This window comes from Akebia trifoliata, chromosome 4 (genome assembly GCF_017979445.1).
Source record: "Akebia trifoliata isolate Shusen 1 chromosome 4, ASM1797944v1, whole genome shotgun sequence".
NCBI lineage: Eukaryota > Viridiplantae > Streptophyta > Magnoliopsida > Ranunculales > Lardizabalaceae > Akebia > Akebia trifoliata.
This window is the reverse complement of record NC_141378.1, coordinates 16,593,680-16,610,470: the sequence shown is the minus strand read 5'-3', so window position 1 is coordinate 16,610,470 and position 16,791 is coordinate 16,593,680. Positions and strand designations below refer to the sequence as shown.

General features: G+C 34.7%; 1 protein-coding gene across 1 annotated transcript; it reads left to right on the top strand.

Moving 5' to 3' along the window:
* The first annotated feature begins 540 nt into the window (after positions 1–540).
* On the top strand, positions 541–13,779 carry LOC147404186 (putative DEAD-box ATP-dependent RNA helicase 29). Its single transcript, XM_086440041.1, has 11 exons — positions 541–1,043; positions 1,806–2,967; positions 3,183–3,240; positions 3,598–3,702; positions 5,329–5,374; positions 6,484–6,560; positions 8,547–8,599; positions 10,482–10,563; positions 10,651–10,707; positions 12,520–12,658; positions 13,307–13,779. The coding sequence occupies exons 1-11, from the start codon at positions 665–667 to the stop codon at positions 13,513–13,515; spliced, it is 2,367 nt and encodes a 788-aa protein (XP_086296167.1). The 5' UTR covers positions 541–664; the 3' UTR covers positions 13,516–13,779.
* The last annotated feature ends 3,012 nt before the right edge of the window (positions 13,780–16,791 follow it).

Genomic DNA, 16,791 nt, shown 5'->3' with positions numbered 1-16,791 from the left:
TTTCTCATGGGCCTTAACAAAAGAAAACCACTACTGGTACCCTAACTTTTACTTATTACACCACTATTAAAATAAGAAAGTCAATAGTTGAAAACAAGTAAAAGTAGGGGTGCCAATAAAAACTCTTCCTCTCTTTTTTTAAAAATGGATGACAACCAAACTTTCACATAACTTTCAAATTTAAAAATGAAATTAACATCCAAAAATCCTTTTTTTCTTTTTTGTCAAAATTCATAGAATTTTGACGTCTACAACCAGTGTTGAGGTAATAGCTTGAAGCAAACTTTTGTAATGGATGAATGGTGTGTTTCAATCTTAAATTAAGGGATGATTAACGATTTAAAAAGTTGGAGTGTAATAAGTACAAGTTGAGGTGCGAATAACAGGTATCCGTCAAAAATTTCTAATTTGAGTCTTGGAGTAATTCAGTCAAGTGGTATGTCTTCATTTTGAAAACTTGAGGGCCTCTAAAATAATACACCAAAACCCAAAGGGGTATTTCAATATTACCAAAAATTATGGTTCTAACTCTCTTCCCTCGTCTTCTCTACGAGTACGATAGGCTGTCAAACTGTAACCCTAATCTCTCTCTCTTTTAACGGTTTGCAGTTTATATCCCCAAACTTCCTTCTTCACGAGAGAGATAGAGAGAGAGTTGTGTGTTATGGCGAACAAAGTACAAAACCTTCACGTGAGCTCAAAAGCAGAGCTAAAATGGAGAGAAAAACAGAAGAAGAAAGCGAAATCAGGAGGTTTTGAGTCTCTTGGTTTAAGCCCTAATGTCTACAGAGGAATCAAACGAAAGGGTTACAAAGTCCCAACACCGATCCAGAGAAAGACTATGCCTCTCATCCTCTCTGGTGCTGATGTTGTAGCCATGGCGAGGACTGGTTCGGGTAAGACTGCTGCGTTTCTCGTGCCAATGCTCGAGCGATTGAAGGAACATATCCCTCAAGGTGGCGTTAGGGCTCTCATTCTTTCCCCTACAAGAGATTTGGCTCTTCAGACTCTGAAGTTTGCCAAAGAGCTTGCTCGATTCACAGGTTTGATTCGATAAATTTAAACAACTTTATCCAAAATCTTTTATTTGAGTTTTCGATCTCGCTTTTTTATTTTTCCCACTCTGTTACGTAATCTTAGAAGAAAACTATTGGGTTTGGAAGAAAAATCCTAAAATTTTACATTTTACATTTTAATTTCTGTAGTTTTGTTCAATCTCACGTTTTTTTATATGCCATAGTGTAACATAATCTTTGAAGATACTATTGGGCCTGGGAAGAAAAATCCTAAAATTTTGCCTTTTAATTTCAGTAGTTTTGTTCAATCTCACATTGTTTTTTTTCCCCACACTGTAACATAATCTTTGAAGATAACTATTGGGCCTGGGAAGAAAAACCCTAAAATTTTGCTTTTTAAATTTTAATTTCAATAGTTTTGTTCATTTGGAACTGCTGACTTAAGGGATTGTTTGGGTAGATAATTTGATTCCACTCAGTTTGAAATTGTTAATCAAAGTGTGGTACTTCCAATCTCACTTTATTTTAATTTAATTTTAATTTATATTTGTTTATACTGTAACATAATCTTTGAGGTGAACTATTGGGCCTAGGAAGAAAAACCCTAATATTTTTGTTGTTCCACTCAATTTGAAATTGTTCAATAAAAATGTGTGATATTAATGGTTTTTTATATATAAACAAATTCATGTTTATGTCGGTTTTGTGGATATTGAAGCAATTACACAATCTTCTTGTTCATTGACTTGGAAGAAAACTATCAGAAACCCTAAATTATTCGTTGTGCAGATCTTCGTATTAGTTTATTGGTTGGTGGTGATCGCATGGAAGCTCAGTTCGAAGAATTAGCGCAAAATCCTGATATTATAATTGCAACTCCTGGTCGGCTCGTGCATCATTTGTCTGAGGTCGAAGACATGTCCTTGCGCACTGCAGAATACGTGGTGTTTGACGAAGCTGATTGTCTATTTGGAATGGGCTTTGCTGAGCAGTTACATAAAATCATTGAACAGCTGAGTGAAACCCGTCAGACCTTACTTTTTAGTGCAACCTTACCGAGTGCACTTGCTGAATTTGCAAAGGCAGGATTGCGGGACCCACAACTTGTGCGGCTCGATTTGGAGACTAAGATTAGCCCTGACCTAAAAGTTGTCTTCTTCACCTTACGTCAAGAAGAGAAACATGCCGCATTGTTGTATCTGATCAGGGAGCAAATTAAATCTGATGAGCAGACGTTAATATTTGTTTCGACAAAGCATCATGTCGAGTTCCTTAATATACTCTTTAGACAAGATGGTATTGAGCCTTCTGTATGTTATGGTGACATGGATCAAGATGCTCGCAAGATCCATATTTCAAAGTTTAGGGCAAGAAAGACGATGTTATTGATTGTGACAGATGTTGCCGCTAGGGGTATTGACATACCGTTGCTTGATAATGTTGTCAACTGGGATTTCCCTCCAAAACCTAAAATATTTGTCCATAGAGTAGGCCGAGCTGCTCGGGCTGGTCGGACTGGTACCGCATTTTCTTTTGTCACTGCAGAGGACATGCCTTACCTTTTAGATCTTCATCTCTTCCTCTCCAGGCCAATTAGGCCTGCCCCCACTGAAGAAGAAGTTCTAAGAGACATGGATGGAGTTTTGTCGAGAATTGATCAAGCAGTTGCGAGCGGGGAAACTGTCTATGGGCGTTTTCCCCAGACCACTCTAGATCTTGTTTCGGACAGAATTCGGGAAATCATCGATGGTTGTACGGAACTTATTTATTTGGTGAAGACCTGTGCAAATGCCTTTCGCTTATATTCAAAGACGAGGCCTGTACCTTCAAGAGAGTCGAGTAGAAGAGCAAAGGAGCTTCCCAGAGAAGGATTGCATCCAATTTTTAAGAATGTATTAGGAAGCAGTGAATTAACAGCACTGGCATTTTCTGAACGCTTGAAAGCATTCAGGTGAGTGCTCTACGAGTTCAATACACTGTTATGGTATCCCCCTGTTCTGGTTTTGGAACCCTAAGATATGCATATGTTAGATGCTCGGGTGTCCTGCATTTTCTTTCTTGAAATTTTGTAGTTTTGTTTCTGCTTTATTTTATAACTTTTGGTAAATTTTCCTCTCTGTAGTTTTATGAGTAGATAATTTATACATAATGGATTATGTGTACTAGGCCAAAACAGACCATTTTGGAAGCAGAAGGTGAAGCAGCTAAATCAAAACATTTAAAGGTGAATTTCTTCACATGTGTACTGTTTATACAGAGAAGGTTTTAATGACTTTACATGTGTTTGATCTCGTTTGGAATCAATTTCTGTTTCTGATTGTATTATACATACTAGATATTGTTATTGTAAGGTTCATACCTTTAAGTTTATGGCAATGAAGAGAGATTGAAAGAAATAAGCAAGGGGGATCAAAGCTTAAAACTTCTATTGTACTATTTTTCTTCTTTCCCTTCCCATAAGATCATTTGCCACTAAGTAAAAAACAGTGATTTATGTGTATTTTTCGTTTGCTCATTGATTTTACAGTGTGATGATTTAGTTGCATACCATCATTTTATCAGATCATATTTTGAATTGCAGGGTTCTTCTAGTCAATGGGTTGACGTCATGAAGAATAAAAGAGCTGTTCATGAGGAAATAATCAATTTGGTACATCAGAAACAATCTATTGATCTGGTGGAAAAGGTAGGATATCTCCCTCTCTCTCTCTCTCTCTCTCTCTCTATATATATATATATATGGGGGGTGTTCAATGGCCAACTTTTTGGCAAAACATTTTTCAAAACATGAGTTAGAGGTTTTGGAATGGGCTGATTTTTGGTGAGGATGATCTCTACGGTGAGGAGATCATCCTCACCAAAAATCAGCCCATTCCAAAACTTCTAACCCATTTTTACAAGCTGAAAAATCGTGGACCGTCCATTTTTTGTAAACTGTTTTTGATGGGGTTAGAAGTTTTGGAATGGGCTGATTTTTGGTGAGGATGATCTCCTCACCGTAGAGATCATCCTCACCAAAAATCAGCCCATTCCAAAACCTCTAACTCATGTTTTGAAAAATGTTTTGCCAAAAAGTTTGCTAAAAAGTTGGCCCTTGAACGCCACCCTATATATATATATATATAAAGTAAATGTTATGTTGTATATATAAGTAGCTTGTTAAAATGCATCTTATGCCATTCCCGAGGTCTTGTCCATGATCATGTAATTGAAGCTTGTCCTTTTTGACCATCATCACCACCACCATAAATATGAACCAACTACTTAACTAGGGTTCCAGTAGACCACCCATTTTGAAGGACTGGTAAGGTTCTATTAGACTACCAGTGTTACATTGGCACTTCAACTTTTTGATTTTTTCATGCCGAGTACTTGGCATTTGGACACTCTCAACATGGCACAACACTTCTGGACATATATGAAAAATACCATACAATATCATTGAAGTGTTTCATTTCGATACTGTAAACTGAAGTGTCCTTTTAGGAACAACTATTAGACACTGTATCCATTTTGAATGGACTGTTAGGATTCTATTTGACTACCAGTGTTACCTTAGCACTTTCATACTTTTTGAATTTTTTCATGCCGAGTACTTTGCATTTGGACACCCTCAACACGCCACAACCCTCGTAAAAACACCATACAATATCATCGAAGTGTCTCATTTCGATGCTGTAAACTGAAGTGTTCTTTTGAGAACAACTATTTAAATTATCGCGTAAAATGCTACAACTTATAAATAAAAATGCTTGGGTCCTTAACAACTATTTGTATTATATTGGTTAAGCTAAGTTAGGTGTTGGCATACACAGTTTAACTCTTCATCTTTTCGTCAAGTATGTTTTAAAATCAATGTTTGTAACTTTTACTATGGTTTTATTTCATTAATACATGCTTCATATCTGACACATCGAACAATTTGCATATCTTATTCTTTTTTTTTTTTTTGACCTTCTACTTTTTCTATTTTTAAGAAATTAATAGGGGCTCATGTAAGCATGATCTGCAAAATAGTTTTTGGAATGTATTCATCCAATTATTATTATTTTTATATTTCTTGTACGGCTGTGTTGCCATTTCAAATTTGCAAAAGTTGGCGTGTTAAGCACTAGTCGGCAATTTGACGCTTGGCACTTGTACAACTCTCTAGACTTCCCATTTTGAATATAATTTACTGAAGTAAATCTTAAATGAATATTTTTTGGGTTTGGATTGTTTTTATATGGATGAAAATGATCGCTTTCTAGTAGTTTTTTATTCTTCTTTCGGTTGAACCTAACAAATGTCTTTCTATTACTATTTGATGTAGGAGGTCGAATCACGTAGCACATTTTCTAAGGTTAAGGAGAGAAAAGGTTTGTAATTTTTGGCTTTGTTTCACATATTCCTTTTTTGAATTCTTTCTTTTTCTCATTGTATCCTGACATTCCATTTTTAGAACCATTCTAGTGTTAATCTTTATTTGTCAAAAAAAAGTTCTAGTGTTACGAGGAATCTCTCTCTGGTCTGCAGTGTTAAAGAGATTCTATCTATATATGACAACATTCGGTAGTCAAAGTTCTAGACAAAGTTTTGTCCTATATGGCTAAAAGTTTCCGAATGGGCTGATTTTTTGTGATGATAATCTCTATGGTGAGGAGAACCCATTCCGAAAATTCTAATCCCATGAAAAGTGGTTTACAAACTAACGGTAAAAATTGACGGTCCACGATTCTTCAACTTGTAAACTGGGGTTAGAAATTTCAGAATGGGCTGATTTTTTGTGAGGATGATCTCCTCACCATAGAGATCATCCTCACAAAGAATCAGTCCATTCTGAAACTTTTAGCCCATATAGGAAAGAACTCTTTGTGTACAACTTTGCTTACGTTTTTGGCTCTTGAACCTAGCCCATATATATATATTGTTAACTGGAACTTATGTTGTGCAGACAAGAAAATACCTGATAGCTAGGGAAGGGAATCCCCCATGTAAAAGAGAATTTGTTCCTTTTTTTATAGTGATGTTTGTCAACTCAAGCAAACGGATACACATTGGTTCAGAAATTTGCTAATCCCTTGCCCAAGCTGATTTTATACAAGTTTTAGTTTTCATGGAGATATTTTAAATTTCTTGTGTTTCCATGTGTAATGAGATGTAACTGATCATGCTTACTGTTACTGCTCATGTTGCGGACTAATAGATTTCCATCCTTGCTCTAGAATCTCGAGTCATTCGTTATATTCTTGCATTTTCTTTATATAATGACCATGAGATGTGGTGAAGTGCAATCCTTTAATATTTATTATATTCTTACTCATCTAGGGTCAATTGTCTTGCATCGTTATGTATTATTTTCCCTTTTCTTGTTTGTTATGCATGATCAATGAACTATAAATCTAACTGTTAAAACTAACAGATTTTCCTACGATCCTAAACTTTCTAATTTTCTGGTTCTCTAATGTTTATTTTGCATCCATTCCAGAAGTTCAAGGTTCTAAAAGAAAGGCAAAGAACTTCAAGGATGAGGAATACTACATAAGTTCAGTTCCAACAAATCAAGTAAGTTCTCTTTTATTTTCTTTGGCCATATTGATGATTAATCATGTAGGTTTTTTTTTCACTTCTTCATGGCTATATGTTGTAATTATTTGACGGGGACTGGAGTGCCCCTCCATACCTATGCAACAATGGCATGGACACATTCTCAGTGTTTGATCATATGAAGTGTCAGCCCCTGCAAACTTGATGGTCATGATGAACGTACAGCCATGATGAATTTACAGCTTGTTCATATGCGCAGGCTTCAGAGATTTTTTTTATAAATATTTTATTTTATCTTAAGTATATAATATTATAAATAATATCCTTTTTTAGATGTAAAAAAGAGAGAATATATTATTTAGAAAAAGAGGCAAAGCTCTAAAAATGAGAACAGAGTAACAGACAACAAGAAAGTTGATAGGTCCCAACAAGAAGAGAATGCTAAATCACAAATACAAAAATACAACAATTCTATCCCATAGGCAGAGAGAGAATGTAATTAGAGAAGCTTATTTGTACATTAAAATCATATAAATAAAGTATATATAAATAGTAGTAAAAAACCTATGTGACAAAGACATGAATACATGTAACTGTGTTAGACATATGTATGAAGTCTCTGACAAGGCTCCTTTGAGAACCCTGATTACGTTAGTACACATTATACTATATAGTATAAATTTTTTTTTTTGGTATAAAATCATATAAAGTATATAAATTGTAGTAAAAAACCTATGTAATAAAGATATGAATACATGTATCTGTGTTTGACATGGGTATATGAAGTCTCTGACAAGGCTCCTTTTAGAAGTCCGAACTCATCAATATGCATATTATGCCACATAGTATAATACATTTTAGTGATATTTAACTCAGAAGTTCTTTTTTTCCCCAAATGAAATAAGAAAAGAAATATATGAAATTAAAATAAAATGATTGTATATACCATTATTTAATAAAAATCAATTTGTAATGTCAAACCGTGGTGGTGTTAAACAACTTATTGAATTCATGCATAGACTATAAAGGATGGATTACACCAACCATCTTACTGAAGTCAGATTTTAATTAAAAATCATTAAATAAAGGGTCTACCTTACATGTTAGGATGTGTGTTGGTGGGTGGTTGTCTCCAACACGTTGAAATCCTATAAGTATCATGTTCTTGTTACATATCCTAAAATGAAATATGTAAACAAATTAACAATCTCTTTCTAAAATGTGTTGATATGTGTCTGAAACATGTGTACTACATGGACCCAACAATTTGTTGGAAAATGAAATTTCTGTGCTAATTCGGAAGTTTGTGCTCAAGCTGTAAAAGTGGCAGCTGAGGTTGCACTCCAAAAAGTCCATGATTCCCACCTTCTTCTCCACTTCGCCCCCTCCTTTTTTTTAACAAGTTATAGTCTACCAGCACTCATCCAGGCACCGAAAACAGTCCAGGTTCTTTACCTTTTCTTTTTTAAATTAAAGATTTTATAAAAACAAAGTATGGCCTGTGTTCACCTATCCAAAGCTGCATCTTCTGTATATAATACATCCACCTCTGTCTTTCCCACGAAAGACTTGGGGATTCAAAGAGATATTGACAGCAGCATTAGTCTCACATAGGCCGCATAGGACAAAGCTTCTCCCTTTTTTGTAGGGTACGAGTATGCTTGGACGAAGCAGTCTATGTGGGCAATTCAGAACCCTATTAGAGGGATGATGTAGATTCTCCATGTCAACAGTCCATAGAACTAGAAAGAGTCATTTGTGCAGTGAAGTGGCCTGGAGATATATTTATTGAAAAAAAGTAGCCTGGCAATATACACCAGATTTATTTATTATTATTTAACTTTGGTCAAATAAGCACATTCCTAGGGTATATTTAACAGTTTCTTCTGTATATGCCCTGTTTAGTTTCTCTCTAATTGTTTAGAAATACTTGTATTTTTTTTATTTATAGAAAACTAGCTTGCTAAGACGAAGAAATGACTTGCACTCTAATATTATTTTCAGCATCATGAGGCAGGACTCTCAGTAAGAGCTAATGAGGGATTCGGATCAAGCAGGTAAATGTACAATGATTAATTTTTTTTGTTTAGTATTGTTCCCTTGCCATGTTGCTGGGTTTTATTATTGTGAAAACGATTGAGAATCAAATTGCGGTGATAGTCGAGAGATATTATGTTTGTTGAATTGTGTGTTAAGGAATAAAGGTGGAGGACCCTTGATGAGAGATTGTAGGAATATGTGGAGATTGGAGCAGAAATCAATGTGAAATAAAGCTTGACGGTTATACTTTATTTTTAAATTTGAATCAAATGTTTTTTTTTTTTTTCCAAATTTTAGAAGGGTTGGAGGGTGTCAACATGGCTAGCTAAATTGTTAGCTATAGTTAAAGTTTTTGAAGTCTGACACATTAAAAAGTATTTTTGGCGAGTCCATTGGAGCTAAAAAATGGAAAAATATTAGTAGGTCTGACACAAGAAGACTCACGAATAGTTCCATTGTAAATGCTCTTAGTGGGTAGTAAAGGTGCCACGTTAGCACCTTTTATTGGCTGTTTTTCAACGGTTCCATTGGAGTTGCTCTTATAGGAGGATAAACATTGGGAAGAGAACCCTTGTGTTTTACTCTATATAATAATAATAATAATAAACAACCTGCTCCATTGTTATTCATGTTAGAGTCATGATAATCTGACTATTTTTTCACACGCCCCCATCACAAAACTGTTGATCCTTTGCTTCGGGATACACAAGACAAAGATTTATGGTTCTGTAACTGCCAGGCCAGGGAGCATATGGGGGGTGTCTGAAAAAAGACTGTCAGATTCTCATTAGTCTTCATGTTAAGTTGTTATTTAACATATGAAAGAACTTAATGGTCCAGCCCCCTAGCCAATTTTGTGAGGTGGTCAATATAATTCTGCTCAATGAATTCCATTCAATGAATCATCTTCAACCCTTCGAGAGGCCTGAAAATTATCCTCAGAAACATTGTAAGAAAGCTTTAACTTCCATACACTAGAATTTTTGATTTCTATTGGGCCAAAAAAAGTTGAGAATCTCACATTGCATCACTGATGATTGATGAAGATGACTGTATAATGCTTTAACTTGCCAGAAATAGTGGGTCCATTTATTATTATTATTATTATTTTGTTATGTTGTTTTAATGCTACATTATAAGCAGCTCTTCGACAAGCGCTTAGTTGACATTTTGTCATTTCTGTTGGCATGCATTCATCAGAAAAAAAAAGAAAATTAAGAAAAGAAAATTGTGCCTTAACTTTACCAGCTAACAAGACCTATGTCATGGATTCAGCTTGCTATAAACTGTCGAATGCTGTGTTCTTTATATCTTCCAACCTGCCATTGGTGATTCCATTAATGGTGGCTTCAATTTCACAGCCAACTAGAAGGGCACACTTGGGAAAAGTGGTGAAATAGTTCTTCTTAAATGGATCAGGTTACATGTAGAGAGCCTTACCCATTATAACATTTTTAAAAAGCTTCACATCTTGAAATCTTCACTCAGGCTTAAAAAATTTGGAAAAAGAAATGGGAGTTAATTATCTCAAAATCAAGGATTTTTTCTTTTAGTAGTTGTATGTTTTATCTCATAGAAAAACAATTTTTTTTTTTGGGTGGGAAATGAGGGTAATTTTAATTAAAGCTGAATAAGATTTTGGTGGTTGAGTTAACCAGCCGATAGGAAGTAGTGGCCGTATCTCTCTAAGTTGCATATAGAGTCCCATCTAAATAAAAAGTCTTCAAAACATAACCTTTGAAATTCAAATTTTCATAATTGCCCTTTGTTTTGTATTTGTATGGTAAATATGGACATCTACATGTTCTAAACTTTGAAAAAATTACCTTAACTTTTATAGAAGTTTGCTTTCTTTTTTAGTTTCATTTAGGGTTTATTGTTTTGATCTATATTTTCCAGGTTGGACGCTGCTGTTCTTGATCTCGTTGCAGATGATAATTCTGGTTTACAGAAACAAAAATCTGTTTATCATTGGGATAAGGTATTCTCAATCTTTGAATGCTGGTCATTTATTATTTTCTCTGTTATTGTAATCCAAAATTTAGATTGTTGTTTACTTTGTTGACAGAGGAGTAAAAAGTACATTAAATTAAACAATGGGGATCGTGTTTCTGCCAGTGGAAAGGTATGATCTTGTACCATGTTCTCACTTCTGCATTCTTAATTCTTTTGTTTTAGATATATGAAATCAAACCAAAAAAAAAAAGAAAAAAAAACTGGCATATTGGTAGCCATTCTTGTGTGCCTAAAATGGTAGATTTCTCACATTTCCCTTGGAATATTTTCTCTATATTGATCTTCTAAAGTTGTAGTTTTTAAAGTATGTAGCTTTCCAATTCTTATCTGTGGTGTAGATCTTCCATACTTCCCTTCCACTCCTGATCTGCTTTTGATCTCTAATCATTGAATGCACACTCACACTACCTTTTCGGTAATAAGTTTTACCAGATACTCTCTTTCTTCATCTCTGAATCAAGGAAAACTTCATGTGAATACATTCACCTTTGTTTATGGTCCTGCCCAACTAAATGTGGTGAAAGTTTTTCCAAAACATAAGAGGCTAATCTCATAGGCAATGAGAATACAAGGGAATCAAGCTTGTTACATAGATGTTCGCTTATAGTCAAGCATAGCTGGAGCAAAAACTATACTTTTCTTAATGCATTAGAAGCCTAGCAAAATAGATCTGTTCTCCATGAATCAATATGTTCAATATCTTATTGAGTGACTTCTCTTTACTACAAGAAAAAATTGTTATTCCGTGAGTCACGGTCATGGTCCATGTATATTGTGCAATCATATTTGTTGGCGCTTCCTAGATTACTTGATGAGCAAAATAGGTTTTGGGTGGGTTGAGCCTTCAGGTCATTTGGTTGACATATTGAAATACATCTTCGAAGTTGTGAGTTCAATTCAAGCTTTTCCAACAAAAAGTGGATTTTGGGTTGAAGTGAATTAGCAAGATCAAAACTTGTTTGTTGATAACCTCTTTTTCTATCTTAGTTAACGTGTCCTCAGTTGATCTTATAGGCACTTGACTAGATCAGCTCACAAATCCTTGTCCTCCACAATTCTATGGGAAACCCCTATTCCATCTAGGGTGGTGTTCTCATAGACTACCACATTACATAAAACCCTTAAGATTGACCATCTGATTAATAGAGGACTCAAATTCTGATCAAGTGTAATTTATGCAAAAAAGAGAGCAGGGGAGGTGTTGAATCATTTGATCATTCATGACCCCTTCTCTTGTAGGATGTGGATGACCTTTTTTCAGCTATTTGGTGTGTCATGGGTGATGCCATCTAAGGTGGTAACTTGTTCGATTCTGGTCGATCAAAACATTACCCTGAAGTGGAAAGTTCTGTGGCATCTCCTTGTTATTCCATGCAAATTCTGGGAAGATCGAAATAAATATCTTCAAATTGATAATTAAGGTTTTTCTTTTCCATTGATCTTCGGTCTTGGGCACTTAGAGGGTGTTCAATTTGAAGATTTTTTTGTTTCGACGGGACACTTTAATCCATCATTTGAAGGTAGTTGTTTTTTATTATGAACATGGCGATCTTTTCCCTCACTTTCTGCTTTTAATTATCCTTCACTGATAATAAATCTTTTACTGATCAAGATTTTTTATATTTTGAAGCATTTATAGATTAAGGGGACTTATGGTTTCTATGGATTATTAAAGGGGCATATATGGGTTTCTCTGCGTTCTTAGGATGGCCTGTAGTGGTTTATTGGTGCGAGTAGGGGGTGGGGGAATAACCAATGGTTTTGTTCCATGGATTCATCAGTTGTGTAGAAGTGTGTGTTGACCATTAGATTTTCCATGTGTTAAACAATGGTTCTGCTGGTATTCTACCCATTTAAGTACTTAAAATTGATGTGTTGAATCGTCTGATTATTAAAGACATCTTACTGTGCATTTGTGTAGATCAAGACAGAGAGTGGCTCAAAAGTTAAAGCTACCAAGACTGGGATATACAAGAGGTGGAAAGAACGATCGCACCACAAGGTTTCTTTCAAGGGAACAGATACTGAAGGCAATGCTGATGTGGGCAGAGGCTCAGGAGGTAATCAAAATTTAAAAGTGTAACATTTGTTTATTGGTAGCTTTATTGATTCTTTCCTCTTGAAATTTTATATTACATTCTAAAATGTGCTAGTTCAGTTAACCAAATACTATTCTGTTTGCGTATAATTATAATTTTCTCACCCTAACTGTTTTTAGAATTATGTCACATGCATTGCTTTATATGGTTTTCTTTTGAGGAATTAAAAAGCGTAGCAAAATTTGATTTGATTTGATTTGTGGTGCAAAATATTGCGGGTTTTTACTAGGTTGTTCAAGGGGACCTATAATTGCTTTTGTTAAAGAGTCATGCTGGAGTGACCTCAAGCTGGAACCTCATATCGCACTTCATAATGTGAAAGTGGATTGGAACCATAGATGTTTTTCATTGAGATATGAGTTGAAAAGCATCTATGGCTCCTATCCACTTTCACGTCATGAAGTGCAATATGAGGTTCCAGCTTGAGGTCACTTAAGTATTATTCTTTATTAAATTACTCTGACAGTGTGACTTCTGTCCCAACTTATCATCTGAACGTGAACTTATATAATCACTCTATATTATGTATAAGGCTGGTGGAAACATGAATGACTTCCACTCAATGTCAAGAATGTTAATGTTTGGCTCTCATATTTGTTTGTTTTGCAGGGGATCATCAGATTCGAGGAGATAACAGAAAGTTTAAAGGGGGCAAGAAGCACCGAACGCTACCCAACGCACATGTACCTTCAGAACTTAGAGATCCTGACCAAGTTCGTAAGAGAAGGCAACAACAAGCAAATAAAGTGTCCTACATGAAGAAATCTGCGAAAGGGAAAAAATTCGGGAAAAATGGAAAAAGAGGAAAGTCAAAGTAGAAGCTTCCGTAAAAGATTCAGATGTATCATGAGTTTACGAGAGCCCTTGAAGGCACATTTTTCCTTTTTTTTTTTTTTTCCCGGATAGGCTTAGCAGGTTAAGGTGGGTTTTGTGGCACACCTTCAAGGCTGTATAATTTCCATAGCCTGGAGAAGAAAAGAAAATTCGTTAAAGCTATTTCATCTTTCTTATCAATATTTGTAGCATTGCAGACCCTATGTGATAATAATGGTTTCTTAAATTTCATGGTACCCCTTTATTTATGAGGTTTCTTTCGTGAAAGATTCTTTGGGCTAACAAGTTAAAAGAGTTTTTCTTCTTTATTTAAAGCAAATCGACTCCGATTATTGGATGATAATATTTTGTATGTTTGATGGTATTATCAGTATTGATTAGTCATACGAGACATCACCTTGATTACAAGATATAGTTCTAATTTGGGAAAATTACTTAAAGGCCTCTCGTGAAAGGATTTTTTTCTAAATTGTCCCTAAGTTACCGGTGGTAGCTTGCTAGGACATTTGGTATATTTTTTGTTTCTAAATGGTCCTTGACTTTATCTCTCACATTTCTAATGATTGAATGCCCTACCTGTTTAAACTCATCAATTTCATCCAAATATTGGAATTTTGACATCTCAATCGAGTTTTGGAGACTCCATTCCTTTGGAAAAGATTTAAAAAAGAAGTTGTTTTCAAGGATTTTTTTTTCACTTTTTCTTCTTAATTTTTGGGATGAAAATCGATCAAGAATGATTTTTTTGAGGTTGAAATTATTTAAGTTTTTAGTTGATCTTTCCATGTATTTTAGTTAGAAAAATTAGAAAATTGAAAATGAGTGAATTTTATCATCGTCGAATTCGACAAAACAAAAAGTGGTGAACTTGACATTAAATAAAGAAGTGTTGAGTTTGACAATAAATAAAAAGTAGTGAACTTGATAGTAAATAATAAAAAACGATGAATTCGCCAGTAACAAGGGACTATTAAGAAAGAAAAAAATGTTTACTAAATGTCCTATCAAGCTACCGTGCAAAACTTAGGGACTATTTAGAAAGACACCCTTCGACGAGGGTCCTTTAAGTAATTTTCCCTTTTAATTTTGATGTCACCCCCTTCAATGACTTGTGGATTAATTTTTTAGGAAATTATAAAATCAACTTAACCAATGACTTGTAGTAATTGAATTTAAGCAGTTTGAATTATTGATCTGTAGCAGTTCGTTTGAGCTTTTTTGTTTTATATAAACCTACACAATCTAATGGGACTTAAATTGACACCCCAATTTTACTTTGTGCACCTTAATTATTGAAATATTTATCACCCACATTAAATAAAGATTAACATACACAAAATAAAAATGAAGATTAATATTTTCACACCAGAACTCTCTCTTAACACCTCAATAGAAGCTGCGAAAGATGAAAAAGTGAAGAAATGACACTACCTACCCATAATTAATGAGGGTTTGATACCACCAATTTTGAAATGAATTCATGATTAAAATCTTACAATAGGGGTTAATTGTGCGTGCCTCATTTGGTCATGGAGGTTGACAATGGGTTCTTCGTTTTCTTGTTACAGAAGAGAAAAAAATTAGAGATTGAGAAACCAAAATTTTTCTCTTCTAAATTGAAAGAATGGCCATTCTCACTCCCCTCTTTTCCTTTTTTTTCTTTTCAAATTAGGGTGCAGTAAGTAAAATTTGGGGTGCCAATAGAGTTCTCTTATAAATAGGCAAACTGTTAGCTGGCCCAAACAAATGTTCCCAAAGACACAAGAGGAACATTAAACTGGTTCATATTTCTAGTCCTAGCTGATTTTGGTGCGTTTGCAACAAATATGTTCTTCTAACCCTTGAAGCTTTTCAAAATAACAAGAAGTCATGTCTTTTGCTATTGCAAGTGTTCAGATCCACTCTCGGGTTGGCAATTGGTGTAAAAAATGACCACCGAATAACAAGTTATTTGATACTTCCACAAACCATTACTCATGATTCATAAATGTACTTAGATTTCTTTCATTATAAGTTCGTCAATTAAATGAGGTATAATATACCCACACATTAGTCTTCTTCACTAGAAATAGAGGAAAAACCAAACAAACATATTTTCATGTATCTCTATCATGAACCATGCCTCTACTATTCAAAGCATGGTCCTGCATACATATCTTCTTACTACCTCTATACATGTCATTTTCAATCTTCAGCTTTAACTTTAAGAACTCTCGACTTGCATCACACCCCTACTGACTAGTGGTGTTATCGTCTTAGTTGCACATGCCGAAAGTCCATAAATATCTTTTAGTCATAAAAATAGTATTTTAAAGACAACTAAATCTAAGAGAACAAGAATAGTATTTGTAAGTATAAAGAAACATGGCACAAAAGAAGAGGATTAGAAGTTATCATCTTCATATGCTAGGTAACCTGAAAAACAGATCTTCTAGGTGAAAAAAAAAAATTACCACTACAATGATCATCCTTTCAGTTTAAGATCTGCCATCTTGACCTATACGACTGAATCTTGTCGGATAGGAAAAACTCATTTCAAAGCCCAAGGCATCAGACAAGCCCATCTTTCTAGCTAACATGATAATCTCCCTAGACTTGATTAGATATTACCAATGGTTCTTCTCTTGGGTGATAATGCTCAATCATAATAGCTCTGTATCAAAATTGTTTCCATCTTTGATCTCTGAATGATAACCTACGAATTATTATACAAATACCAACCTTGCAGTTTTCCATATATTCCTCCAAAACCTCTTTTGGAGATTAGCACCCATGAGGTATCCATTCTTGCACAGTTAATACCAAAAAAATGACAAAATTGCAAAACCATCTTATGCAAATAATCAGCTCAACATTAAAAGCTAAAGAGGTTCTAAGCACTTCTAATGGAAAATTTAAGCTAAGAATATTTCACCTACAAAAGCTTCTCGGCACTTTACTCAACTGCCAAAGGACGCACTTCAATTTTATCAATCATTTCTAGGTTTGCGCATTCCACTAGGAGTCCCCTGATCAATATGATCTCTCAACTATACAGGTTTTCAAAGAATTGGAGCAATATCAGTTTGTTCTGATACCACATTCTCTGTCTAAAAGTTAATATTATTGTCTGATAATACCCAACACCTGATAATAACTCATATGATCCCCTACCGTGTAAACAAAAAATCCAAAGACCAGGATTTATGTGTCTCCCAATGACACATATCTTGGGGTACTTAACCGAAGATAAATCATGACCATTGGATTTGATGTTTATA